Source organism: Eleginops maclovinus, chromosome 4, assembly GCF_036324505.1.
Source record: "Eleginops maclovinus isolate JMC-PN-2008 ecotype Puerto Natales chromosome 4, JC_Emac_rtc_rv5, whole genome shotgun sequence".
In the NCBI taxonomy this organism is placed as follows: Eukaryota; Metazoa; Chordata; class Actinopteri; order Perciformes; family Eleginopidae; genus Eleginops; species Eleginops maclovinus.
This window is the reverse complement of record NC_086352.1, coordinates 14237755-14264362: the sequence shown is the minus strand read 5'-3', so window position 1 is coordinate 14264362 and position 26608 is coordinate 14237755. Positions and strand designations below refer to the sequence as shown.

At 40.2% G+C, this 26608-nt stretch overlaps 1 protein-coding gene across 2 annotated transcripts in view; it reads left to right on the top strand.

The window, feature by feature from the left end:
• Positions 1-26381, top strand: part of myom2b (myomesin 2b) — a 28674-nt gene extending 2293 nt beyond the window's left edge. The window contains exons 2-39 of one of the 2 annotated variants that reach the window (XM_063881972.1): positions 592-695; positions 3323-3380; positions 3561-3715; positions 3932-4018; positions 5952-6040; positions 6821-6871; positions 7043-7207; positions 7614-7775; positions 7900-8041; positions 8281-8480; positions 8875-8928; positions 9179-9306; positions 10935-11118; positions 11254-11428; positions 11510-11631; positions 11773-11960; positions 12407-12533; positions 12718-12896; positions 13737-13851; positions 14110-14272; positions 14477-14583; positions 15584-15628; positions 16005-16141; positions 16336-16480; positions 16894-16956; positions 17359-17426; positions 18221-18334; positions 18629-18716; positions 19375-19413; positions 20239-20344; positions 21021-21087; positions 21425-21521; positions 22052-22088; positions 23248-23270; positions 23430-23485; positions 23740-23829; positions 25425-25550; positions 25847-26381. In XM_063881972.1, the coding sequence (XP_063738042.1) occupies positions 613-695; positions 3323-3380; positions 3561-3715; positions 3932-4018; positions 5952-6040; positions 6821-6871; positions 7043-7207; positions 7614-7775; positions 7900-8041; positions 8281-8480; positions 8875-8928; positions 9179-9306; positions 10935-11118; positions 11254-11428; positions 11510-11631; positions 11773-11960; positions 12407-12533; positions 12718-12896; positions 13737-13851; positions 14110-14272; positions 14477-14583; positions 15584-15628; positions 16005-16141; positions 16336-16480; positions 16894-16956; positions 17359-17426; positions 18221-18334; positions 18629-18716; positions 19375-19413; positions 20239-20344; positions 21021-21087; positions 21425-21521; positions 22052-22088; positions 23248-23270; positions 23430-23485; positions 23740-23829; positions 25425-25550; positions 25847-26053 (4242 nt within the window). In that variant the 5' untranslated portion in view covers positions 592-612 and the 3' untranslated portion in view covers positions 26054-26381. Of the gene's footprint in view, positions 1-591; positions 696-3322; positions 3381-3560; positions 3716-3931; positions 4019-5951; positions 6041-6820; positions 6872-7042; positions 7208-7613; positions 7776-7899; positions 8042-8280; positions 8481-8874; positions 8929-9178; positions 9307-10934; positions 11119-11253; positions 11429-11509; positions 11632-11772; positions 11961-12406; positions 12534-12717; positions 12897-13736; positions 13852-14109; positions 14273-14476; positions 14584-15583; positions 15629-16004; positions 16142-16335; positions 16481-16893; positions 16957-17358; positions 17427-18220; positions 18335-18628; positions 18717-19374; positions 19414-20238; positions 20345-21020; positions 21088-21424; positions 21522-22051; positions 22089-23247; positions 23271-23429; positions 23486-23739; positions 23830-25424; positions 25551-25846 lie in introns of those variants that run through there. The other variant, XR_010165663.1, reaches the window with a different exon arrangement.
• Positions 26382-26608: the final 227 nt, after the last annotated feature.

Genomic DNA, 26608 nt, shown 5'->3' with positions numbered 1-26608 from the left:
TACTCATTACACACATTACTGTTCCAGCAATAGTCTACATCCACGCCTTTTGTTTTTGTTGGTGAACACGTGTGTATGTGTTAACAGCGTCTTTAAATCAATACGTGTCACCTTGTCATTCCTGAAGCTGACAGTAAAAGCTATGATTGTGTGTGTGTGTGTGTGTGTGTGTGTGTGTGTGTGTGTGTGTGTGTGTGTGTGTGTGTGTGTGTGTGTGTGTGTGTGTGTGTGTGTGTGTGTGTGTGTGTGTGTTGCCAAGTCCAATGTGTCCAAATTCCAGGAGAGCTTTTCTTTTTGCAGGGGACAAGGCAGTAAGTTAAATATGTACTGAATTGATAGTCTTTCATATTGTTGCAAAGCTACAGTCATTACTAGTGAGAAAGAAATCCCCCAAATGCTCCATTGAATAACTAATCATCTCTTTCCATCTTCGTATTTGTCTTCATTAAAACCACATCTCCTTCTTGAAGTGTCTTTGACAGGCTTGGTTGCCCTTATGTATATGTTTGTGTCACTGCGTTGTTGGTCCGTCATGTAAGTGTGGATCATCTCTGTTACAATGTACAATGTCAGTGTGTGTTGGTCCAACAGGTCAGTATCTACTTTGTCACCATGTCAACCTGGATGAAACGTGGGACTTACGACCATGAGTACCACCACAAACAGAGCAAATATGTGGTTAAAGAGTACAGCAGGTATATGTTACACTGTAAAAAATAACAGTAGTATTGTAACAGTAGTAAGTGTGGACTAGGTTAATATAGTTAGTTGTTTAACATTAAACTAACATCAAGACCAAACTAACACTAAGCTGTATAAGTTAAAGAACGGCATAATTGTTTTCATAATTACTTCTCCAAGCTATATTTGACATCTAATCAAAGTATATTGTTTTAATGACCAATATTGGTATATATAAATAGACATTGGATTAGTATTTTATTTTTAAAGCACGAGAAGCTTTTAAAACGTTCAACCAGCAAAAGTCAGATACTGAGGTATTTTCTACAGATGCAAAATAAAATACCACAGAAAAGGCTTAGCTTTAATCATAGGCCTCTTCGTTAAATTAGTTATGTGGAAATAGTCAAAGAATCTCACTGGCCATTTCGAAAAATATTCCGCTTGAGGAACCACTGCAGACTGTGTAGTGTTAGTGTTTGTGTGCTCTGTGTTTGTGTTTGTGTTGATACTTACCACTTAATACATCTTATTTTTTCTGCTTCTCACTTCTTCTTTTTTTCTTTTTTGCCAAGAAGCAGCTGAGCAGCAACCAGTAGTCTGACCTGTTAACATATGAAGTAGTTCTACTTTAACAAAGTGTGGAGTGATGAATTTCCCCTTTACTCATCTAGTGGTAGTGGTTGTATCGAGCTTACTTTCCTTTAACAATTCTTATATATTGTATTTCAAACTGAGGTAAGTGTGATTGTTTGTTTGTGTGTTATGTCCCCTGAACTCTGAATAAGTGATGACATATGAGCCAACTATTGTATTTTAAAATGATTATTTCTCTTTTGATAACAATTCCAGGCACATTTTAACAACCACCATGAAGGATATTCTCTGCTTTAAATAGGATTTTTCCTGGGACAAATCATTTTTTCACCCAAGTTTACCAACTCTTATTTTGGAGCAGCACACTGAAATGTGCAAGTCACTTGTTTGGCCAACTTGGACGAAGCATCAAATCCTTCAGGCTGCATCAATGGCTGCCATACCACAACCTGGCATCCACTTGCAACGCTATTGTTCTTCTCCTCTTTTAAAATGCCACATGGCTCCTCCAGCTCAGTCCCATAACAATGTACCCCACTCCAAATGCTTCGTTTGTTCCTGCCAGCTCTCAGGGTCCTCTGACTTTCTGGAGAGCACTCCACTCCATTTTACAGTGGCAGTAGAGGAATGACATCTGGCCTGAAGGATTTATGGACAACAGTGATGAAACTCATAGAGTTGAGAGCTTCCCACAGCTGGCTGCGTCTCTCCTGCTGACAATCTGCAGCCCCTTTAGGCAACAGGCCATTTGCCAGCTTCAGTGGCATAGTGCTGAATATGGAATGTGGCTATGCACAAAACAATTGTGTATATCAGCAAGAAACAAGGAGGATGTTGCAGTTATATATTATTATTTTAAAAGAATGTCAGTCACAATGGTTCATGACAAAATTGCAGTTTAAAAAAAAATAGGGGGCTGAGCTATCAAATTGAGTCAATATTTATTTGTCAGATTAATATTTGTAGAGATTCTGAAGGCCTGGTTAAATTACTCTGTGTCTAATTGAGTGCACAGGCAAACATTACTGTCACAAAGCTAATGACTCTCCAAAGCTCAGACTGATATGTCTTTAACATGGATTGTGAACAGTCATGTGAAATCCTGTGCACGCAAAGCTTTTTGGTACTCAACGGTTCTCTGATGTCAACCCAGTGGGCTTACCTCAGACATTTTCATTAAGTTGGTGTCCCTTCCAGTCTCACAGAAAAGTAAAAGGTCAGTCAGAGAGGCTTTACTTGTCTGTCTCTGCTGTGGAAAGGTCTTGTAAGGCATATTGCATTCTTTCCATGGAGGAGGTTACCACCATTTTGTCTTACATTGGTATCATGGCAGGGATTAAAACTATCAGGCTTCTGTCCCTTAAGATTTTAATGTTTTTCAAAGGGAAGAAAAACCTGTGTTTAAATATGACAAATCTAATTTAGGATCATGTCCTACAATAATACAGTAACCACAGGCTCAACAGTCCATGTTCCAGCAAGTACTAGGTAGGATTGGTAAATCAGTACTGATTGAGTTCACTGATTTAGATTTACTGCTCTGCAGAGTAAAGTGAGACAGCCTCTGAGATTGCCAGTGGGCCCCATATCTGCTCATGGATAACTTTTCATCATCAAGAAAAGACTTACACTTCAGTATTTTCACCGTTATGAAAACAGCAAGGAAGATTTTGGAATCAGATTACAAGCCCTTTCAAGCATTGGATACAGACTGATGCACATGTGAAACTAACACTCAGCACAGCCCCCCTTTAGAGGCTTGTTATTTGTTCTGTTAGGCAACTGATTAAGTGAAAAGCCTAAAGAACACCTCATACACCTTCAACTGGATAAGGAATTTTTCATACACAGTTATTCTAAACCAGTGCAACCTGCTGTAAATGTTTCCTTGGCCATAAATACGTCCTCATATGGGCCTAATGTCACGTTTTAGACATCTTTAACAGTAGCTACATGGTAAAATCACATTACATATTTAAGAGTTTACTGAATAAACTGGGGAAAACACTGATTGCAAACAAACTGACTTGCTGTTTGTATTTAGTTCTACAGCGATGGAGGAAAGATATGAGCACAAAACACAGTCTCGCATTCAAGAAGTGGTAAGAATCCATATTTATAAGTTTTCCCATCCAACATTGCTTTCAAACATTGGGAAAAAAATATGTGTAATTATCTGTCCAATCTGTTTTTTGAGTTAATTCATGTTATTTCGTTGTGTGTGATATAGCGTCAGAGGTGCATATTCATCCATCTCTTGTTATTGTGGTTTCCCTGTGTAGGTAAGCACAAAGATGGGGGATAAATATGTGCGTGAGGGGCCAATGATCAGGGGACCGACGTTCCTGGTCCGACTCAGATCCCACACTGTGTTTGAGAAAACTCCCATCACACTGTGCTGCACTGTTGCCGGCTTCCCCTTGCCTTCTGTGAAATGGTGAGTAACAATTTAACATCTAAAACTAAATCTTTCAAATGAAAATAAAACTTCAAATGAGTTATATATCATTTTATTTCATGAGATTGGGTTTTGTTATTATAGCTAAGATGGTTATTTTTGTTGTCAGGAAATGTTACAAAAAATTGCTGCTGAAAATGTCTTCTATGGTTCCACACGTGTTTGAGCTGGTAATCTATCTAATCTCTATTTCAGGTATAAAGACGGCTCGATCCTGGGAATGTCCTCCGGACAGTTCCTCATTGAAGCTAAAGGTGGAATCCATACTCTGGAAATCCCAAGGTGCATTAAATAAAGACTTTAACATTATTTCAAAGGTCTTATGTAGAGGTTGTGACCATTTGATGAGCTGGTTTTCAAAATAAAAGTGTCACATTTTTAGTATTACACAGCTTCTGAGAACAGTTGTCTAACGTCTTATGAAGCTGTGGAGGGTTAACTGTTTAGTAACTTGAATAATCCAAATGACCCTGATTAACTATAATCTCATCCATCCCGGGTTTTGTAATGATGGTTCACTGATACATCTTACTATTCATGACACTTGCCCACTTGGGCCAGTTACTGGCTTATCACCTATCCCAAGACCGTGTATTGGATCATCAGAAAATCTTTCCTATCAGTTCCATTAGGGTCGCCACACATATTCAAACGAGAGCAATTACGTCAGAGTCAGCTGACCGACTCGCTCCAGTCTTAGGAAGCTCAGCTGTTCCCAGTGCTGACCTTAGTGCTACGTGATCCTGCGGGATTCTTCCAGTCATCACTCTCTGCTTGGATCCAGTCACCTTAAGCTCCTTCTGCCTGTTCCTAACACACAGTTCAGCCAACAGCAATTACTTCTCTTAGAAAAATACTCCCTCCTGAGTTGACTGTTAGATAAATTACATTAACCCTGATTGCTGGGTTAATGTAAAAGAAACATTTTTAAAAATAGGCTGAAGTATGTAAGAGGATACATCTCTTTTGAATTACAAATTCCCAGCAGCTTGTCGTAATTTTAAGCCTGGCTCATGATAGACAGCGAAAATGCAGAATCCCCACGCCCCAACTTTAGTCATTAGACGATGGCATTCTGTACACTCTCTCCCACAAACACCTAACCTTCCCCTAAACACACATTTGCACCGGTGCAAACCAATCTGTACTTTTAAAAGGATTTTATGAATGTTATTTTGATTCAAAATAGAATACATTTGCTGCCTTCACTCAGCTACCTGCTGCTACACAGTATTCACTTCCTCCAATAATGTGGAGTCCTCTCCTTATGACTACAGCAGCCTATGTGTTCTGCACAGGCTGGAATTCGCCCGTTAGCTGATACTGGTGTAATATTAGGTTCTGTAAAAGTTGGTGAGAAGAGCATCAGGAAGGGAAAAGGGGTAGAGTGGTTCAGACTGGCCTTTAATTCAAGAATACATTGCTTGCAATGAGACCAAAACATGGCTCTGACCCCAGTCCTATTGTGCCTCTTTTCTCTGCATCTCTCCAACAAGTCTGTAAATGCTGATTTCTATGTCGGCACCATCTGAGAACAGAACTTGATTGTTTAGATCAGAAGCCTCTGCTATTTGCTTGGGGCTTGCTAGTATTGTTAAACATCCATGGCCTTTAGCTCTGGAGGGAACAAAGGCAGCGAAATGTCATGTAAATATGATTCAGAGGAAGCATTAGTAAAAGACAGAGAAGGTGATGCAACTCATCCTGACACTTGTAAAATAAGCCTTATGTGAAAAGGTTTTACAAATGTAAACAATACTGTCTTTAAAAAAAACACTGTCATCTATTCTGTCCGACTGTATGTGAGAACAGGGCTTTGCTCAATATTGACTGCCCACTCAGCTGCTCATTATCCCTGGCAACATAATGCATTCATGTGGGAAATGATTGCTCATTTGGTGCATTAGTTTCATACACCCAGTAAATGCTAATCCCTCCTGGCACTAGCTCAGTGGTTAAGTCCTGTAGGAGCAGAACCTTGTGGAAATACAGTACATCCGCCATGAAGGCATTTCCCATGTGTGTACAGATGGATATAAACATTACTAAATACATAAACACCTAAGGGTTGATATAACGTGACTGAGAACCTTGCTAAGATAAAACCCTGACTCATGGATGGTGTTATTTACATCTGTAGGCTGCTGTAAAAATACATTTAGTCTATGCAATCCTGATGATTATATTCAACTTGTGTTTTAATGTGCCTTCATAGATGCTCCACTGATGATACGGCCCAGTACACCGCTGTGGCTTGTAATAGCCATGGACAGGCTTCAAGTCAGGCCTCCGTCATTGTCAAGAGTAAGTCCTTCTTTCTGATCACCCTGTATATGATATATTGTAGTGTTTATCATACAGTCACACCAGGACATGCTAGCTGCACTGAATGCATTTATGTCAGATGTGTTAAGTTCTGACTTGAGCTATTTCTGAATGTTAAAAAAACAACAGATATTTGTCTCATTTATATTATTTCTGTATTATCCATGTATCTGTATTCAGAATCTGTCTCAAAATGCTCTGTTTTACTGTATGTCCCTAAAAGCTATGTCTAGTTTTATTTGCAAAGGTAGTTCTCGAATTGTGGGTGGAGATACTCAGATGAGGGGAGGTATATATTTTAATATGCCTGTATGTGAAACATACACAGCTTGCTGAATCCCATGGTTTCTGACCTAGGAAGCTTGAAAGAAATGTATAGGTTGTCTTACTTCAGTTTATGGTTTAGGAGGCACTCCACTTTCCCAAATGTTTGTGTACAAGCACTGAAAAAGGAAGCTTTTACAAACATGTCACCTTTAACTAAGTTCTTGGACACAATACAGTTTATGATAAACTTGTTGCAGGACTAAATTTGACAAGACTAAAGTTGTGGGCTGTTCACAATCATCTCTAGTGATTGTTCAATTCAGAATAACCGGAATTTCATAAACAACCCATTTATCATTACATTTGGATTTGCATCTTCAGGCTGTTATTTTTCCATGAGTTACCATCTGTCTACTTACTCACCAATGTTCTTATTCATTATTATACCTGGTGCTAATTATGATGAAATACATATATGTTTTTGTCATGCAGGGTTCAAGCAGGAGGAGGAGTCCTGCTCATATGCTTGGTTGCCTTTCACACGTAAGCATCATAATTACCTCCAGCTCCCTCTGAATTTTTCAAATCCAGTGCCACTGCTAGGCTTTAAACGGTTTCTCTTTTCAAAGTATGTGTGTAGAAACATTTAATGGTATCACCAGCTCTACTGATCCCTTCTCTTTCTCTGTTCCTTATTTTTTCCCAATCCATCAGCTGCCATGCTTCCCAAGATCCAGTACACTAAAATCAATATCACTTTCCTGGAGAAGTTTGGGCCAGTGTTTGCCACCGAGGGAGATTCTGTCACTCTGACTGCCACCATGACCCTGAGCCCCAACCTGGCCAACCTGCAGCCTGACGCACAGTGGTATAGAGATGGTAATTATTATTTAAAAAAAACAAGTAATTACACTTTAATTGCTGGTAATATATACCCCCTGCCAGTGCGACTACCAGACCCAATCTAGTGGACAGCCCGAGGCAACTCAGTGGAAAAACGGAATATGTTACGGAGAGATTTTCATTGCTAATTAATTATAGTAAAGTAGTTAAAGAGACTAGCAATTTCATTTCATTTGCAATGTGAGTCCATAGACATTACATAAAAAGGTACCATGAGCGTTACAAATTCTTAATAGGTTAACCTTTTTGATATTAAAAATCACGATAGGCAGTCAAATCTCATGTTTCATTCATAGAAACACATTTCTACATTAATTAAGAATGGAGGTCTAAGAATTATGCAGAAAGGGACGCTGAATGTATGATCCTGTCTGCTTTCCAGAGACGCGCCTGACTGACTCTAAATGGGTGAAGATTGTCACCGGCAGAGGCATCACCACCCTGACTATTCCCAACCTGTTCAAAGATGATGAAGGCCTCTACACAATACGCATGGTCACTAAAGGAGGCACCGCCGAGCACAGTGCATTTGTCTCTGTCCAAGGTAACCAAAACCTACACTGTGGTTTTATTAAACTGTATCGTATTAACAACTTTAACTTGTTTAAATATGTGTTGCTTACTTATTATATGATTACTAAATTGTCACTGTGTCACTTCCTGTGTAGATGGTCCTCCCCCAGTCCCCAGTGCACCCGGTGCTCCTATGGATATTAAGATCCACGATGCCAACAGGGACTATGTCATTGTGTCATGGAAGCCCCCAAATACCACCACAGAGGGACCAATCCTGGGATACTTTGTGGACAAGTAGGAGTTACTTATTGAAACATCATTAAAAGATAAACTGACCAACATAAAGAGTGACTCCTGGAAGTACTCACATAGAGTTTGCTCTAGAGACTGTCTGTACAATGGAAGGGGTTTCTGTCTTTAGGTACAGGAAGTTTTTATTTTTCTCCATACTGAAAACTTTTTCTGTACTTCTATATCCAGTTTTAGCTTTATTTTTAAATTCCTTTTTGTGTTCTTTCGTTTTCCTTTTGTAGATGTGAGGTTGGAACTGAAAACTGGACCCAGTGCAATGATCACCCCATCAAGATCTGCAAATACCCCGTGCCTGGGCTGTTTGAGGGGCACTCCTACTACTTCAGAGTCCGAGCCGTCAACTCAAAAGGAATCAGCAAAGCCTGCCGCATGTCTGAGCCCATCGCTGCAATGGATCCCACTGAGTTTGAGAGGCTGCATGGTGGGTGTAACTGGAATGGATAGAGACATTTCCTCCCTGTTTTTTATATTTCATCATGTAAAGGAATATGTGTCCTGTAGTTGCTGTCTTGCAAAATCTCACTTCTGTCCTGGTAAGTTTGGATGGACTGAAGGTAAGTCAGTATGTTCATGAAAGGCAGCTGAAGTATAGTTATTATGCTGCTTTAAGAGTGCCTCTCTGAATTATAAACATTTTTAAAGATGTGCCCTTTATTGGTCACTGCAGTCTTCAAAATGATAGCTCCATCTGTAATCATTGATAAAAACCTGATGTTTTATTAATTATATAATGTGATGCAGTGTGCAACAGTATGTAACTGTACAAGATTAACAATGAATTATCACTGGGTTACAATGTTTTTGTCTTCCTGTAGCCAAAAAACTTGGAGGAAACTTGGATGTTGTGTCTTACCATGATGAAGTTGAAGGTGAGATTTTACCGAAATTGACACATAGCTCTAAATGTTACCATTATTCCTATAATATCCTTCAAGTATTTCTCTGTACAATGTGGATGTTTCACTGTGTATGTGGACCTTCATCTGTGTGTGTGTGTGTGTGTGTGTGTGTGTGTGTGTGTGTGTGTGTGTGTGTGTGTGTGTGTGTGTGTGTGTGTGTGTGTGTGTGTGTGTGTGTGTGTGTGTGTGTGTGTGTGTGTGTGTGTGTGTTTTTGTGTAGCTGAAGGGAAGCCTCCAGGTGTTCCTTCAGGGATGTATGCCTCAGAAACCGACAGGACTTACGTTGTTTTGAGCTGGAAGGCACCTGCGTATTCCAGCAAGGCTCCCATGTGGTACTACATAGAAAAGGTAACACTGTGACACTGTCACCATTGCTGCTTTGAGAACTAACACACTACCGTGCCAGTAGCTACTGCATGTTCTTCTGTGTTTGATAGCCTACTCTGATAAAGCAATGCAGTTGGAATTTAAGCATTTCAAGTCGTTTCATCATCATTTCCTCTTTCCCCTTCAAGTCTGGCGGTGGAATAAAAACCAGGATTATGTATCAAAGGCGGATTAAAATAATTTGAATAGGTGGATTATCTGTGTGGATGAAAATAAATTCTGTACCCATCTACAGTATATTTAGATTCAATTTCTAAGTGCTGTACATGTATAAGTTAATATAAGCTTCTTATACTGTGGAATAGATGAGTTTGCAGTGCAATAAAACACCCTGCGCTTTTAGCTCAGCTGCACTAGGGCAGACTATTAGGCAGGGACGTGCACAGGTACGGGCTAATGTTGACCGGCAATGGCCCGTTTGCCCTTTTTGACTGACCTGCCCTTCTGGAGAGAGCGAGAGTTTTTTTATTTTTCTGTTGTGGCCGAATCAACATGATAAGCCCACAATTAGTATTGTAGCGTCTCGCTGCGGGAAACACACCTTGTCAGCGCTGTCATCTGCCCCCAGTCACGTGACTTTGTTTGCAATCTGACAGCTGAGAGTAAAGGAAACCCCTCCGAGTCCGGCCTCATACCGCTAAGGTAAACATACCAAATGCCTGCCGGCTTTGGTGGCCAATCCCCGGGTCAATCTGTCCCCGTAAATGTCCTCGTTTTCAAATATGCTTTAAAAACACATAGCAAGGTGAAATAAAATGATAACAAAGTTGATGTTTCAATGGCGTGGTGGTTGTTCGCAGCAAGTATACAAGTATTGTAGCCTTAGCATTTAGCGTTAGCAGCTTTATTCTTCTACTGTCTTTTACTTCTTCTCCTTCTTATATGTAATTGCCCGCGAAATTGTGAATGAATAACTCGTTTCAGTGTGAACTAATTCCACACAGTATGACCACAAAAGTGTTTTAAACCAGGTAAGTTTTTATTATTTATGTTCTATATCGCTAAGTGTGTGATTACACATTTTACGTTTTATATATATAATATTTATTATACTGTAGGCTATTGGTGCCGATGCGTTAAGACCGCCTCTACTGTCGGATGTTGGAAAATTGGGGACAGAAAACACCTAACTATACTTGTTATTGTGCTTCTGTGTCTTTTCATCTGCTCCGTAAAATCCCTCAACGCTCGCTCTCTTCTCTTGATCGCCCTCTCACAAAGGGAGAACACCTCACTGTCCCTTCATTGTAGGATTTCTGCCATGTCTCTACCACTTTAGTTTGACCATCTCTGTTATTAAGTTATGGAATACTAAATAAATAGGTAATTCAATACCTTATTAGTGAGTTTGTTTAAGGTAATTAGTTAGAAGCCTTTTTCCAGTTTAGACCAATAGCCCCTCCAAATGTCTGTGCACGTCCCTGCTATTAGGAATTGACTGGGTTGAACTAAACAATTATCAAAGTTCTCAAATGAAGCCGGACTAAACATCAGAATCAGGTTTATTTGTATTTGTATTTTTACAACATATCATTATTAATGTGTGAAATTCTAGTAGCAGCATGCATAATCTCTCCTTCCCCCCACAGTGCCTGGCAGACAGCGGTGCGTGGCAGCGTGTCAACACTCAGGTTCCTATCAGATCTCCCCGTTATGCCGTCTTTGACCTCGCAGAGGGAAAGCTATATCAATTCAGAGTTCTGTCTGCTAATATCCACGGCATCAGTGAGCCATCAGAGCCCACCGGCCCCATCCAGACTCAGGAACTCAAAGGTCTGTTTCTCTTAACTATTACCCAGATGTTTAGAGCAGTTTAGTAAATCTAAATAACCTGCTCTTGTGTTTTTTAATCAATTATACTTTTCATCATTTATTGTTATATTTTCAACCCTATTTTGTTGTATTCAGGTGTGCCATCTGCTCCCGGTCAAGTGATTTCTACCAGGGAAACCGACACCTCTGTCCTCATTCAGTGGGCTCCTCCCAAAGAACCCAACAATCTGATTGGCTACTACATTGATCAGTGTGTGAAAGGGTCCATAGACTGGACCTCAGCCAATCACAAACCTCGCAAAAACACCAAGTATGCTGCTAATAAAAAGCTTTCTTTAATTGTTCAAGTGTAGGAGAGCATTAACTCATTCACATGTTTCTGTTTGTGCAGGTTCGTGGTCAGTGGTCTGACTAAAGGACAGACATACGTGTTCCGTGTGCAGGCCATCAACGAGCTCGGTCTCAGTGACGAATCCCAGGAGTCCGCTCCTCTGACTGTAAAGGCTGCCCTCAGTGAGTAGTGGCCTATTTGAATCATAATTAATGAAAACGATAGCAATCTACTTGTTGCTGTAGAAAAATGATAATTGACAGTTTATGAAACATTTTAAACGTATTTATTAGCATTAAAATTCAGTGCTGCCTTTTTTTTAGCCGTCCCCACTGCTCCTTACCACATCGCATTGCTGAGCTGTGACGGCCACTCAGTGATTCTGAACTGGAAGAAACCCACTCACAATGGAGGGTCAAGCATCAAGGAGTATTATGTGGACAAAAGACGCAGCGGAGCAACCATGTGGAGAGAGGTTCACATCCCACCTGTCACAGAGAGACTTTATAAGGTACATGTCTGTTCTCTATCTTATCTCGTCATCAATGTCGGAAGAAATTATGTAACAAAGAGTGACAGCTCTGGGAATGCGAGTTTACTTCAATTAAACTTAAACTTGAATAATATTCCAAACTTTAAAAATGTCATTTAGTTTTCTTCACAGACATTATGACATTTCTAGAATGAATGCCAGAAAAAGTTGCTTCAAACTCCTTAGAATGAAGTTGCTCCGTTAACCCTCCAGAAACTTTGCCGACCCCCCGCCTCCTGGGTATTCCCAAAATCCCAGTTTGGGCATTGCTGTCTCAAAACATAAACAAACTAAAGAGGGAACAACATGTTTAGCATAAATGGAATACCTGGATGGATTTGTGTGAATTTGGACGGTGACTTTTGTCATTTGTTTGTGATAACCATGATTGGCATGTTAGTAACCATTGTTACTCTGCTTGACAGGCTGAGGGCCTGACGGAGGGAGCAGTCTACCAGTTCCAAGTATATGCAGCCAATCTGGCCGGCCTGGGACCGGCTTCCAAATCCTCAGCCGACATCAGCTGTGAGGCCTGGACCATGCCAGAGCCTGGTGAGTTAAGGTCATCCACTGACCGTCACTGGCAAACTATAAAACCAGAAAAAAAACACAAACCATCCTCATGTCTTCCATATATCCTTGATAATAAAGATGGAGAGAGTATGTTGTTAATAAAATGTCCAAACAAACAGAAATGTAAATGTGGATTCATGTCTCTCCTGTCTGTGTCCTCTAGGCCCTGGCTATGACCTGACCTTCAGTGAAGTGAGAGATAGCTCATTGGTGGTTGAGTGGAAAAAGCCTGTCTATACTGGTTCTGGACCAATCACAGGTTATCATATTGAGTACGCCAAGACTGGCACTTCTGATTGGACCACAGCCAATGAAACGGCTGCCAGTCACCGCTTCTTCAAGGTGAGAACATATATTAAATAATTCATTTAATTAATGAATTTAAACCTGATAATGACAGGTTTTTTAAAAGCAAAATACTTGTACACCTATATGCCCTATACCTACACTTTTCTTGCATGCATCTGTATAGTTTCCTATTTGCTTGCCGTGATATTATTTTGCCAACTTCCACGCATTACATATCAGCCTTTTGTTCCAGCATTAAGTGTTTATTCTCCCTATTGGTCGATGCTGTAATGCACTCATTAAACTGTGTGACACTGACATCTAGTGGCTGAATAAGCAGCTGAGTTATGAAGTCAGATGGATTTTGTTGGTCATTGAACGAACAGAGAATATTTACCAGCCTTAAGTAGCTGACAGATCTCAGAATGTGCTGCTAAATAAATTACGTTGACTATGTACAACACTTTCTGATTATTTGATAAACATGCTGCAAGATTAATGTTTTGTTTTGATTGATTTAATTGATTATAAACCTGTAACAAACAACTAATAAAAACAAATCATTTATAACAACGAAATGTTGACACAGACCACACTCTAAATATACAGGTTCTTGAACACAACCTAAATGAATAGACATAAATGAAGTAAGAAGTGTATTTATATGGTCCTAGCCCTTTTCTATATCTCATTTAACTCAATATTTATCATATAAACAACTCATGAACAACTCCTCAAATGCCCAGATATCCCGGCATTGGATGTAACCTAAATAATTACCTAACTTTTATCCTATGTCGGTTATTGTACCTGTCAAATGACCCCAAAGTGAAGAAAAATCTAAAGCTAACCTGTTTTCACCAACTCTGTTTTTCTTGTCTCTTTGTTTCCTAGGTAACAGGTCTGGAGGCGGGCACTAGCTACGTGATGAGAGTGCGTGCCGTCAACGCTGCAGGAGTGGGTATGGCGTCAATGGCCTCTGATCCCGTCACTGCCAAGGCTGTGGAAGGTAACTTTCATTCAGCGTCAGTGGGGGGTCATCAATGTTTGAAAGAGCCCTCCCTTTGAACAGAAACAACAGTCAACACATTGCTTTGTTGGAATCAGGCACTCTTTCAAAGCGCTGCAGGCGAGATGAAAGTGGGGAGTGGAGGAGACGGTTATTAGAAAAACTCTGAACTATAAAATCCACAGACATTTTCTTCTGAGCCAGATCTGGGTGTTTTTATACGGATAACTCTGTGTGTGTTTGTCTCCGTGTCTCCAGGCTCCCAGGAGGTGTCCTGTGTGGTGGACGAGAAGTCGGGTGACATTGTTCTGTCATTTGGGTCGTGCCAGCTGAATGAGAGTTCTCAGTTTGTCTGGAAGAAAGATTATAAAGAAATTACAGATTTCTCCAAAGGAATAGTGATTAAGACCGAAGGAAGCCAGTAAGACCACACACACACACACACACACACACACACACACACACACACACACACACACACACACACACACACACACACACACACACACACACACACACACACACACACACACACACAATTGTATTTACTCGTGAACATATGGATACTGTAGATATTTTACAATCTTTAATGTGCTTCATCTGTGTCACTCCCCCTTCCCTGTAGTTCTAAGTTGATCTTTAAGAATGCGGATAAAGAGGACTTTGGGACGTACTCTGTCTCTGTCACCAACACAGAGGGAGTGTCTTCCAGCCACACCATCTCTGCTGAAGGTAGGACTTCATTTTCAGTGTGTAGGTACTGCTCTGATGCAACCCAGCCAAACTCTGCCTTTCCACAATGTACAGATATCCAATACAGAAAAGTCTCCCTGCAACCTAAATAATTCATACATTATGTTTCAGTTATTTACTAACAAGACAGATCATTTATTCCTGTTAATTTACTGGAATTTGAGTTATTGCTATAATAATTTCCATCATCTCGTTAGATTTACATTAAATATTTGTTTCCTCCAGCTTTACAAGAAGTGCATGCAGATACATTTCATGCCTTGATCATTGAAGAGCTGTGCTGCTACATCAGAACTCCCCTATTTATCTCAGAGCTGAGGCGATGAGTAGGATGAAATAAAAATGAAAGCAATGCCTCAGTGCTTAAAAGCGATCACACTGGCATGTGGGCAACAAACAGTTTCATTACAAATCTGATGAATACAAGCAGAGCACATTGATTTCTTCAAGCTTGGGGCAGTGTGTGTGTATGTGTGCGTGTTTTTAAAACCATGTCTTCATGGCAAAAGGCTTTCTGCCAGGGAATTTCTCAGTATTTCTCCTGCTATTGCACCACAACGCTCGTAGGCTATACTGTTATTATTCAGTGCGCCTTACACTGATTGCTTCCCATTTGCCCTACAGTTTTTTTCAGAGCAACTCAAAATAAATTCCTAACTCCTGTTATACAAGGATTGATTGTTTTCACCTGTATCAAAGGTACTTGAGAAGTCTCCAAAAAACAGCTGCAATCACAGTGATGATTTATTGTTCTCCCTTTGGCTGTGTTTGCATCAGTTTTTAAGTGTGTGCCTTTATCTGCCTCTCCTTTACAAGCACAATTACAGAAGTGATTTCTCCAACGCTAAACTTGGTTTTTGAAGCACCCTTCAAAGAGCATGATAAAATGAAATCCATGTACAAAGTTTAAGTTGTGTTTGAATTGCTTGTCTGTGCCTGTGGTTGCATGAAATGAATAAGCTGTCTCTCTTTGTTTCAGAGTTGGCAAAGATGCTGGCACTCAGCTATGATATCAGACACCCAGGTAGGAACCTCTGGCCTCCTCTTTGAATCTCATAATCTGTCTTTGTCCTCTCTCTTCCTCTGCTGCGTCTAATCAGTTTTGCCTTCTCTCTCTATTTATCCCTTTCACTCCTTTATTTTGCTTTGTTCTGACTTCCTTTGAACCTTTCACATTTATTTCTTATTTTGGAGCACATTTCTCTTTTATTTGATCCAGAAAGTCTTACCTGCTTTTGCATCACCTGCCGCACCACTATTCACCTCACCTGTTTTTTTTTACCTTTCATTCCTCTTCTCCCCTCTCCCTAATAAAGTAACAACAGTTTAAGTTATTATTACATACAAAATTGCGAAGCATATGAACCTGCATCCTTACGTTCACATCTTCTCTCCTGTAGTCATCCCTCTGAAGTCTGAGTTGGCCTATAAGATTTTGGAGAGAGGCAGAATGAGGTTCTGGCTGCAGGCAGAAAACATTTCTTCCAATGTCACCTACAAATTCTTTGCCAACAACAAGGAACTGTCTGGAGCTGATGTAAGATACGCTGTGATTTGAGGCATGGATACACACTTAGGAGAAATGGAAAAAAAGACTTCCGGCTGAAAGAAATATATATCTTTTTAATATATGCGTCCATGATTCAGTCAGCTGAATGATGCAATAGGTCACAGTAAAAATCTGAAAGTGTTTTATGACCATATTTTACGACATCTTATTCCATTCTGCAGCCCAACAAGATGGGCCATGAGGTCGCTACAGGTATCATTGAGTTCATCTTAGATCATTTCACTGAGGAGAATGAGGGGACATTTACCTGCCAGATCACCGATGGAGGCGGAAAAACACAGAGCTCACTGGTTCTGATTGGAGACGGTAAGAGAGGCCAGGTTTAAATCGTGCTTTTTCTTTTTTAATTGAAGCTGCCGATGTAGTATTTTTACTCTACATGTGCAGCATTTTCAAATCTTTACTTTTATTTATTAAATCAGGGGATATGCTGGCACAACTCACTCAAAAATAAACACAGCATGTTGAGACTTGTGTGCTATAAAGTACATATGTGCTGGCTGCATGTCTAGCATAGAAGACAACATGATGGAAATGTATTCAGTTAGAAATGTGAGGCTGGGTTTAAAGCCGTCATGTTCATGGACAGACATTTGAATAATGAAGCTAAAGAAGTCATGATTCTACATCTAATGCACAAACGGCATCTATAGCAACTACTGGCGACTCTTTGATCTTCTAATTATCATCTGCTTACGTGTATGTGTATGTGCACACAGCTTTCAAAGCAGCGCTGGCTGAGGCTGAGTACCAGAGGAGAGAGTACATCAGAGTCAAGGAGGGTAAGAAATACAAAACATCATCCACTCTTAAGCCTGTTCAAGCTTCTACTCTACTTAGTCTGAGGCCAGCTCACCACTAAGTTGCCTTGGAGTCCACTAATCTAATGATGAGTGTACAGGAAAGGAGTGGCCCTGCATTACTTAAAGTGGGAGCTGAAACCTTAAAAACTCAAAATGGACCCATTTGAAAAGGCTCACTACATGACGAAATTAGTCACATGTTAATAGATTATAGAAGAGCTATCATGGGAACAAACAGATTCGACTGTGGAGTTCCGCATTAAGAATTTTACCACGGTACTTGTGCATAATGCAGACAAGACAGCTCCTACAATCGATGTCCACAAGTAGGTATTTTAATCTCATGTCATGGCCTTTCTCTCCTGCTGTCCTCCACCACAGGTCCCCACTTCTGTGAGTTCCTGACACTTCATGTTGGAGACGACTGCTCCGTCTCTCTGGTCTGCAAGGTAAACACAGCCACACTCAGTAATTTAAACAAAAACTGTGGATCTGAATTGTTGTGGATCGCTGGTAAGCATCTCTAAGAGGATGAGTGCAGCATGTTAAATAATCCCCTGTGTTCTTTTGATGAAAATAACCAGAATTAAACTGTCACAATTTTGTTTTGGCTTTGTTAACACAAAGCACATAATTATTTTGAAATAAAGGTATTGTATGAATCCCTGGAGATGATTTTAAGCCAACATCGGTTTAATCTGTTTTTCAGTTTGGCCAAAACAAGCGCATTTGAACAATGTAGAAAAGAATCACGTTTGGACTATTCACAAAATCTGTCCTCTTTTCATCCTCTACCACTTGCAGAAATAGGCTTTGAGTGTAGGTAATGTCAGTCTTTGCTAAAAGCACAATATATTTATATTCATTAGTATTAGTAAACTTTTCTTTAGGGAAAGAGTGGATATTTTAAGATGTGAGTTTGGGTAGAAGTGTGCCCAAAGTGCAGAGCTATGAGATACCTCACCAAATGAACTTTCCACACATGACTGATGTCTTGCTCTTTGTCATGATGTTTAATGGCCGTGTTACACTTCAACTGTTATATATCCCTGGTTGCTCTGAGAACTATGTGGGGCAGAACATCTAAACCGGGAACTGATAAGGGACCTTTAAAAGGCAGATTAATGGGGGAGACTTAATTGGATGATCTGCTTTATAGAAGCTATAAAAGAAGTACAATCTGTCCTCCTCTCTAATGATAACTATGTTTTAATAATATGTGTGATTATGTTTATCATCGCAGGTTGCTAACTTGAAGAAGGAATCATCGTTCCTCTGGTATAAAGAAGACACAGAGATCATCCCAGATGTGAAGCCTGACCTGGGATCAGGAGTCTGTAAACTTCCCATTAAACTGGTAATTTACCCTTGGTACTGTCGAGCTTCTGGATGCTATGAAACCGTGATCATGCTTCTGTTTCTCATCATGGTCATACATGCACATAGGGTGTAATGTAGTGTAGTGGCTTTACGAAGGAGGCTCAGTTGTGTTCCTTGATTTGGGTACAAACATGTTGCAATGTTACACAATATAGTCTTTCTCTCAGGATCGGAGTGACACACAATATGTTTAGATTTAGAATTCAACAAATGTGTGTCCCTTAAATCTCCTGCAATATGTTATGCACTTCTTCTTTGGTCCCTTCTCCAGTTTTCCCTGAAGACAGCGGGAGTGTATAAGGCCACCATCAGTGATGACAGAGGAAAAGATATGAGCCAAATCGACATCTCTGGCAAAGGTAAATATGTCTTTCTTTATTAAATCTATCTTTATTAGGGGAGTAATTCACTGACTTGGCAGCTTGCTGGTGTTCTGAGATTTAACTAATAAGAGTGCTTGATGCTCATTAAAAAGTGGGAGACAGGAGGAAAATATGATCCAAATGTATACACTATATCCCTGATCTAATGAATTTTTAAAACCCCAACTAATGTATAAAAATAGTTCTTGCCATATGACAGCTTGAAAACCTATTGGCTGTATTTATTACTAAGACAATCCATTTGAATGTTCCTGTAGAAGTTTGTGGGAATTAAATTCAAGCTGGTACTTTGGAGTACTCCAAGTGTGTACTCTGTAGGTTTTAATGGCAAACTATATAATAACATCCTTTTCATGATCCTCTGTTTTAGAGGTTAGTAAGTATTTAATTAGACCTTAAGGGAGAGATGAGCTCTAGTATACACCTCAAACATTTTTGCCAATTAATGTACATTTCGGATGCCTCCACAGAACAGGAATATTCAGTTATATTGTTAAAACTGAATACAGAGAACTTTGGAGACACAAAAAAGAATCTTCAATTTAGACTTTTTCCTTACTGAGTTTGAAGGCAGCCACCAGAGGGCAGCCTCGTGACTCTTTTCTGACCCCGTGTTTTCCTGCTTCTCTTCTAGTATTCGAAGACGCCATCAACAAGATCAGCCAACTGGCCGGTGGGTATCTGGCTTTTACACTTACACACACACATGCACAGAGGTGAATACACAGTGATAAATTATCTCACACATACCCATATCAAAACGCAGAACTAAACACCCCCATCCTCCTCCTCTACCTAGTGAATTGCAAATGATCTTAACACGAAACAATCTCAGCACTTTGATAAGAGATTTGTAGATCTGTCATCAGGCTGATACGTTTCTGTTTTTAAAATCCCACTGCTCCAAACACACACACGTATCAGCATGTAGCAGGAGTTGTCGTGCTGGAAGCATTTGGCCATCATGCCATCATGTGGTGAAATCACTTTAAAATTCCAGTGTGCTGTCACAGTGACAGTGTGGAGGAGCGTCTTACTCCTATTTTAAGAGACAGTCACTTGACAGCTCTGCAGAAACTGTAACAGCAGTGGTAGCAGAGGGGAAGAGGTTTCATTACTGTGATAATGGGAAACCATGGTGATGTGACCAGGTGGATGACACACAGGTACACTTGTAATGTGCAGAGAGAGAAAGTAACACACGGACATAGTGTGGTGCAAAACTCCCTTTTAAAGTTCAATAAATCATCTTATTTAATGCACCACACAAACAGTTTGCACTCTGCTTCATTAGTACAGTTTAGCTCCCCAGGCTGGATAAAGGTGACATTAAAAGGTTAAGTCTTAAAAAAGACTTTAAATGGCGGCAGATGGAAGTTGGATTTCATGTGATTAACTGTGGCGACTGTGGAGAGACCAACTTATCCAGCAGCAGATTGAAAACATGCATTTGAGTCTCATTTCAAATGTGCCCTCTCACAACCTCCATCACGTGCAGGAGCCAGCGCCGCAGAGCTGGTGATTCACTGCACAGCAACAGGCGTTCAGCTGCAGTGTCACATGAAGTATTACACCTCCGAGATGAACATCGCCTGGTGTCATGGGTAAGGCACCACCACAAATAACATTAAACTACCACTACAATGTGAGCAACACATACTACTCGGGAGAAAAGAAGAACACTTGTATTTGTAGTTTTCAAAGTGGTTTTAGGAGCATTAGTGAACTATTTTTAGTCCATCTAAAAACAAGCTGACCACTAACACATTATTTTAAGTTGAAATGCCAGCACTGGCAAGAACAAAGAGCAACATAATAAAACTTGTGATGCAACCGTTTTTACTGATGTGTTGCAGTTAAATGGCACATTTCTGAATAATCCCACCCCTATCCTTCTGTATACAGTGGCACGGTTTAAAGCACTCTGTTATACACTGAAGATTATAAAATGAGAAGGGAGGGGAAACAGAGTGAGAGGGTTGACAGAAGTAAAGGCGGGAAAAAATGACAAAAAGGATGGAGAGAGAAAGGTGACGGGGGTAGTTATTCAATCATTTAAATAACCAAAATGATGGAGATTACATTTGAACCTCTCCGCATTGTTTTTGTGAGTATGTATGAGAGGGCGAGGATAGCAAGAGAAGAAATTGCGTAACATTAGGCCGGCATGTAAACATGATTTTCCATTACCTCTGTAACAGGCTTCACATACACACACACATACGCGCGCACACACGCACACACACACTCTTAACATCTCCTCTCCCCTCTCCTCCTCAGTGAGACTAAACTCTCCCACAGTGACAAGATTGTGATTGGAGGAACCCCTGCTATGGCAACCATGGAGGTATTATTGTCTGCTGAACAGTGTATGACTCTTACGTACATCATACATGATAAATGTCTGTCAGGTAGTGGCAACGTTGCTTCTATGTCCTCAGAGTGCCTTTGAAGAGGTGACACAGGTTTGATAGATAACCTCACCTTTAAAAGAGGAAGCTAATAAATGAAACATCATCCATTTGAAAATGTCTTAAAAGGGTAGTTAAACAGCATATCCTCTTTTGCCTTTAGTCTGAAAGCTTAACTACCTAATTTTTAAGCTTTTTAAACCACGACCTTACAGTAGGGTTAACCAGCCGGACACTGATTGGTTGGTTCTTAATTTTCTGATTTTTACACAGGTGATTGAGCCAATGGAGAAGAATAAAGGAATGTACTCCATCGTAATCACCGACCCTGAAAACGCACACAAACGCACACTGGACCTCAGCGGTGACAGTCAGTACCCCCTCTGTCTCTCTCACTGTCACTCTTTTTTTTGGGGGGAAACATGGTTAAAATATGGCTGAACAACAACTCCAGCTGTATGGAGCTCTTGGCTTTAGTCTGTGGTTTAAGACTTTCAAGTGATGAAGCCGTTCCTTTTGAGTATCAAACACTCCTCCCCGTGGACTCGAGAACCATCAGTAAAAGGTTTGCAGTGTGTGATGTTCACTGTGAAACTGCAGTTGTGTACTGTAATAATCCATGACGGTTACAGTTTATTCAGATTAAAGCAGGTTTTAATACAGAAAAAGTTTCCAAAGTAACCCTATCAACCACTCTTTCAGGCCACTCATTATGGCCAGTTATTTATTCGATATATACCACATTGGATGTTGCATTTTTCCCCATCTGAAGTTCAGAATTTGAGCCATTAGTGAAGAAGCAAGCAACCTCTTAATCTGGGGATCAGCGCGCCTATAATAAGGTAAACTTTACGTGACATGAGTGTTGTGTAAAGTGATATTTTGTTTTGTCTTTTACAGTATATGAGAAAGCCTTCGCTGAGTTCCAGAAGCTCAAGTAAGAACACTCTCAAATATATTTGCTACCTGTGCCTTTCTGTGCATATTGACGATGAAATTGTCTGCTTATGATGAATCACTGTTTTCTTCACTTTTGATCCTACTCTGATTCATCACTGCACCTGCTAGCTGAAAGTAATAATAATGATTGCCCAGAATGCTTTATGCTCATAAACCAAACACCATATGACTCACCCTAGTATCTTTATAAAGCACAAACCTTTTAGCACAAATACACCTGGTAGTGTCAATAAGTGGTTTAGAGTATAGTTGATCATACAATACAATGACGTATGTATGAGCGCAGTTTGAACCGTCAAATGTTCTTTAAAAACTTTTACTTAGCTATTAGTTTTTGTTTACTTTTCTCTGCGAATTTTGTCATCTGATGTATTTGTAAACACTCAAACTATTGAGCTAAAAATCAATGTTAAAAATAGAAGCTAGTCAGGTAGCTGCGATCCTTTCGGGTCCTTTGGCTCATTGCGCCAAAGCAAAATCCCACACACTGAATTTTGGAAATCCATCCAGAAAAATCCATTCAAACTCCAAACACTAAACACTGCATGCAGAGTGGAAATAGTCCAAATCCCTTTTCTAATTAACATTCAAAGTGAGGCATTTTAGCACAAGATTTAACAAACCAATTGAAACAAGTGACACCCTGTTGCCCTTTTGATTGAGCGTCAATATGCCGAGAGGAGAGCGGAGTTCCCTGAGCCATCTGGTCCTGTGGCTGACCTCTGGTTCTGCCACGCTGCGAAGACAGCCCTCACCCAGCCTCTACAAAGACATATCCCTTTTCCCGTGGAAAACATCCAGTTACATCCGTGGGAAAACGACGGTATAATGTGCTGCGGCAATAAACCCCAGAATACCTTGTGGCGAAACCTTCTGACCACTGCTACTGACACAAGAATGGAAAAGGCATAATTTGAAGTCAGAGAACAGAGCCAGGCAGTGGAAACAGACCATAACCAAACTACGCGGTTCAACCAGCACATTTACTACCCAGGGTTAGATTATGTGAAGGACAAATAAATACTGAGGAGTACTTTCTGGGTAAAAGTGATGTACCCCCTACTGTTTAAAGGTGCTGCTGGTGTGTTGTTTGAGAGAGAGAGAGGCAAACCCTGAATTCCCTTTCTGTGTTTCAGGGCCGAGGCCTACGCTGAGAAGAGTGAGTTCATCCTTCTGTTTAAAAAATAGAATTGTTTAGACATTGTCTGAAAAAAGAATTAAGCTACTGATTGTTTAGTTACAAAAAATTAGAATGCAAAGTTCATCAAAATAATAAGCAATAAGAATGATTGTAAGTACTAACATTGGTTTGTTACAGACCGGGGTAAGGTGGTGGGAGGACTGCCTGATGTGGTCACCATCATGGAAAAGAAGGTGCGTTTCTAAAAGAGCTGCACTATGAGGATAAAGGTTATTTATACAGTTGTTAAAGAACAACATTTCTAGCAATACATAAACACATTTTGCCTGACAAAGACATCATGAATAAATATATATAATCTTTACAGTTTTTGACTTATATTCTTGCTAACCAAAGAACAAAAAAATACCTGCAATGCTTTTATCATGCGGGTTCACTAGTGTCTCTTTACACTTTTGCTAAGAAGTCATCTTTGTTCCTCCTTCAGACCCTGAGTTTGACATGTACAGTGTGTGGGGACCCCAAGCCTCAGGTCTCATGGTTGAAGAACGGAGCAGATGTGATACCCGATGATCAGGTAAATGCTTCAGAGGCACAGAAAGAAGCCTCTAACAGGGCCTCCATCTTTTCTTTGTTTCATTCCTGCCACTCGCTATTGCCACTTATTGAAGATGTTTAATCCCCACAAAAAACCCAGCCAGCCTTTTCCTTCATAGGATTCATAGCCACAACAGTCTCTCTTGTCTAGTTACGATGGGGTTTCCACACTCTATGCCATAACTGGTTCTGTTGTTTTCTCCCCTTACTCTGTTTCAATATTTTGCGCACTCATCCGATAGTTATGTTTATCATCCTCCTAAAGCACGGTACTGTCAAAATGTTACAATGCTGTTCATAGTGAGGGGAAACACAGGGCTTCTGCTTGCTTTTGGGGAGACTTCAGCACCAGATACAATCCCTCACTAGAGGGGTCGGCATGCTTTAGGGGCGGTCAGCATTATCAGCTCACTTCTGGAACTGGAAAGGAACAAATCTGCCTCTCATAACTCATTGACCTACTTGCTAACCAGTATGAGTGTACAGCCTATCCCTGTCGATGGAGGCTCTTTCAACAGCATAAGCATCCTGCAGCTCCTCGCAACTTTGAAGATTTAAGTTTGAGAAACTATGGTCCAGGTGGAATATGTGTTGAAGTTTGCCCTCCTCTTTATCCATTCCCTCACCTGCTAATAATCTGTCTAAAACAAGAACTGATGTCCTTGGTGATGTCTTTTCTAAACCTCGAGAGTGCATCCCCGCTACCTCATTACCACAGAGGATACTGAAGATATTAACAGAAAAACAAACAGGAATCCAGAGAACACTGCACTGAAATTCAGAGCAGGAAGAGGTGTAACTGTAAAACTATACATGTTTAAATATAGGTGTGTTGGATCAGTCTGTCACAAAACCACTATTCTTTTTACCTATCCCAAAAGAGGGACTAGCAACTCAGAGATGAGTCTACATTTGTCTAATAAATTAAAGGCAGTAATCTAATTATATATAACACTTTGATTAGAAAAGGCCATCAATTTGAAAACATCTTTTTTAGGTCTATAAGATTATGCCAGTAGAGCTTTTAATTTCTCACCTTTAAAGGCTAGTGTTTCTCTTGAATGTAATTTGTCTGATTCAATCCATAAAAAGGCCCAGACCTTGCAATAGAATGGGCAGGTGCTGTTGGAGAGAGGGAAATTAAATACTCTATTCTCACCCGCACTGCTCACATGGTGAAAGACAGAATAATTCAAGTAATCTACTAATTAATCTCAAGTGTCTGAAGAACAACGACACAAGTGTACTTGAACTCGGAAGGCTTGTAAAAATCAATAGATTGTGGTCTCAACAAGTACGGATGGAATATGTTTGTATTGTTATTTAATACATCATATTCTGGTTAAGCCAGCGGGGTTAAGCAGGTTATAATAGACAACAGACTGAAATAGATCATTAGTCCTCATCTCCACCATCCCTTCTAGCAGCTTTTGCCATAGCGAGGTTGTAATCAAAGCTGCTGCCGACAGAAACATAAATAGATTTCAAACCAAACTGAAAGGGATGGGCATTTAAAAACCAAGCTGAACTCATGCTGGCTTCCTCATTTCTTTAACCTTTGATTTTGTATTTCAGTACGTGGTCTCCATAGACCAGGGCAGGTTTGCCAGTCTGACGATCAAAGGTGTTACCATGGAGGACTCTGGCAAATATACCATGATTGTCCAGAACAAATATGGAGGGGAGTCTGTGGACATAGTGGTGAGTGTCTCTGCTGTGTAACACAAACGACTGGATATACCGACCATCTGTGGCACAAATCTTGTCTTTTCATCAGGACTCAACAGGATAGATATTTTAATCTCACACTTTTGTTTACAGGAAAAAAATCATGTCCAAGAATATTATTGACTTATGGCGCAACATTGTGTATTAAAATATGGTGCAATGCATGAAAGGTGAAGCCGTTTCAGACTTTCTAAGTTCATTCAGTAGAGCAAATCCATGTATGCCGAATGTTTAAATATTACTAGCATCATTTCTCTCTCTCCCTACAGGTCAGTGTGTACCGTCATGGAGAGAAAATGCCCGAGGCCAAACCAACTCTGACCCCTAAAACAATGATCCCTCCTAAACTCCCCATTGAGATCCCGCAGCCCAAGGTAGCCCAGCCTCCTCCAAGCCCCGCCCCCTCCAGTCCTAGCCCCGCCCCTCCTAAAGCTGGAAGAGGAGTGAAGAGTCCCACTCCTACCAGGAGGAAGTAGAAAGCATGACGACCATAAAGAAGGAAGACATATATTCACACACCGGTGCACATGTAAACAAATTCAGTCTGTCTGGACTAATATTCAAAGCTTCAAATGAAAGCCAACACACTTGTTGAATTACCCTGAAAAAACCCTGATAGCTAAAGAAATAATTACTGTTAAAGCAAAAAAAAAAAAAATGTACTACTGTGATATCCCTGTAAGAAAACAGAAAGGCTGAAATCATAACATTTTAAAAAACATCACATCAGGACTTGATTTGAAATGACTAAATTGATTGAATTAAACTGAAATGAAACTTGAATAAAGTTGGAATTTCTTTAAATTCTTGTTGGAAATGTGTTTTTCCATCCATCCATCTTCTCCCGCTTTTCCGTCAGGGTCACGGAGGTAACAGCTCCAGCAGAGAGCCCCAAACTTTCCTTTCCCTGGCCACATCAACCAGCAATGTGTTTTTAAAGAATGTAAATGAAGCAGGAAGCCCTGTCGGCAAACAAAACAACTAAACATTTCATTTTGATTTGGCTAAGAACTGATAAATGTTCATGCATA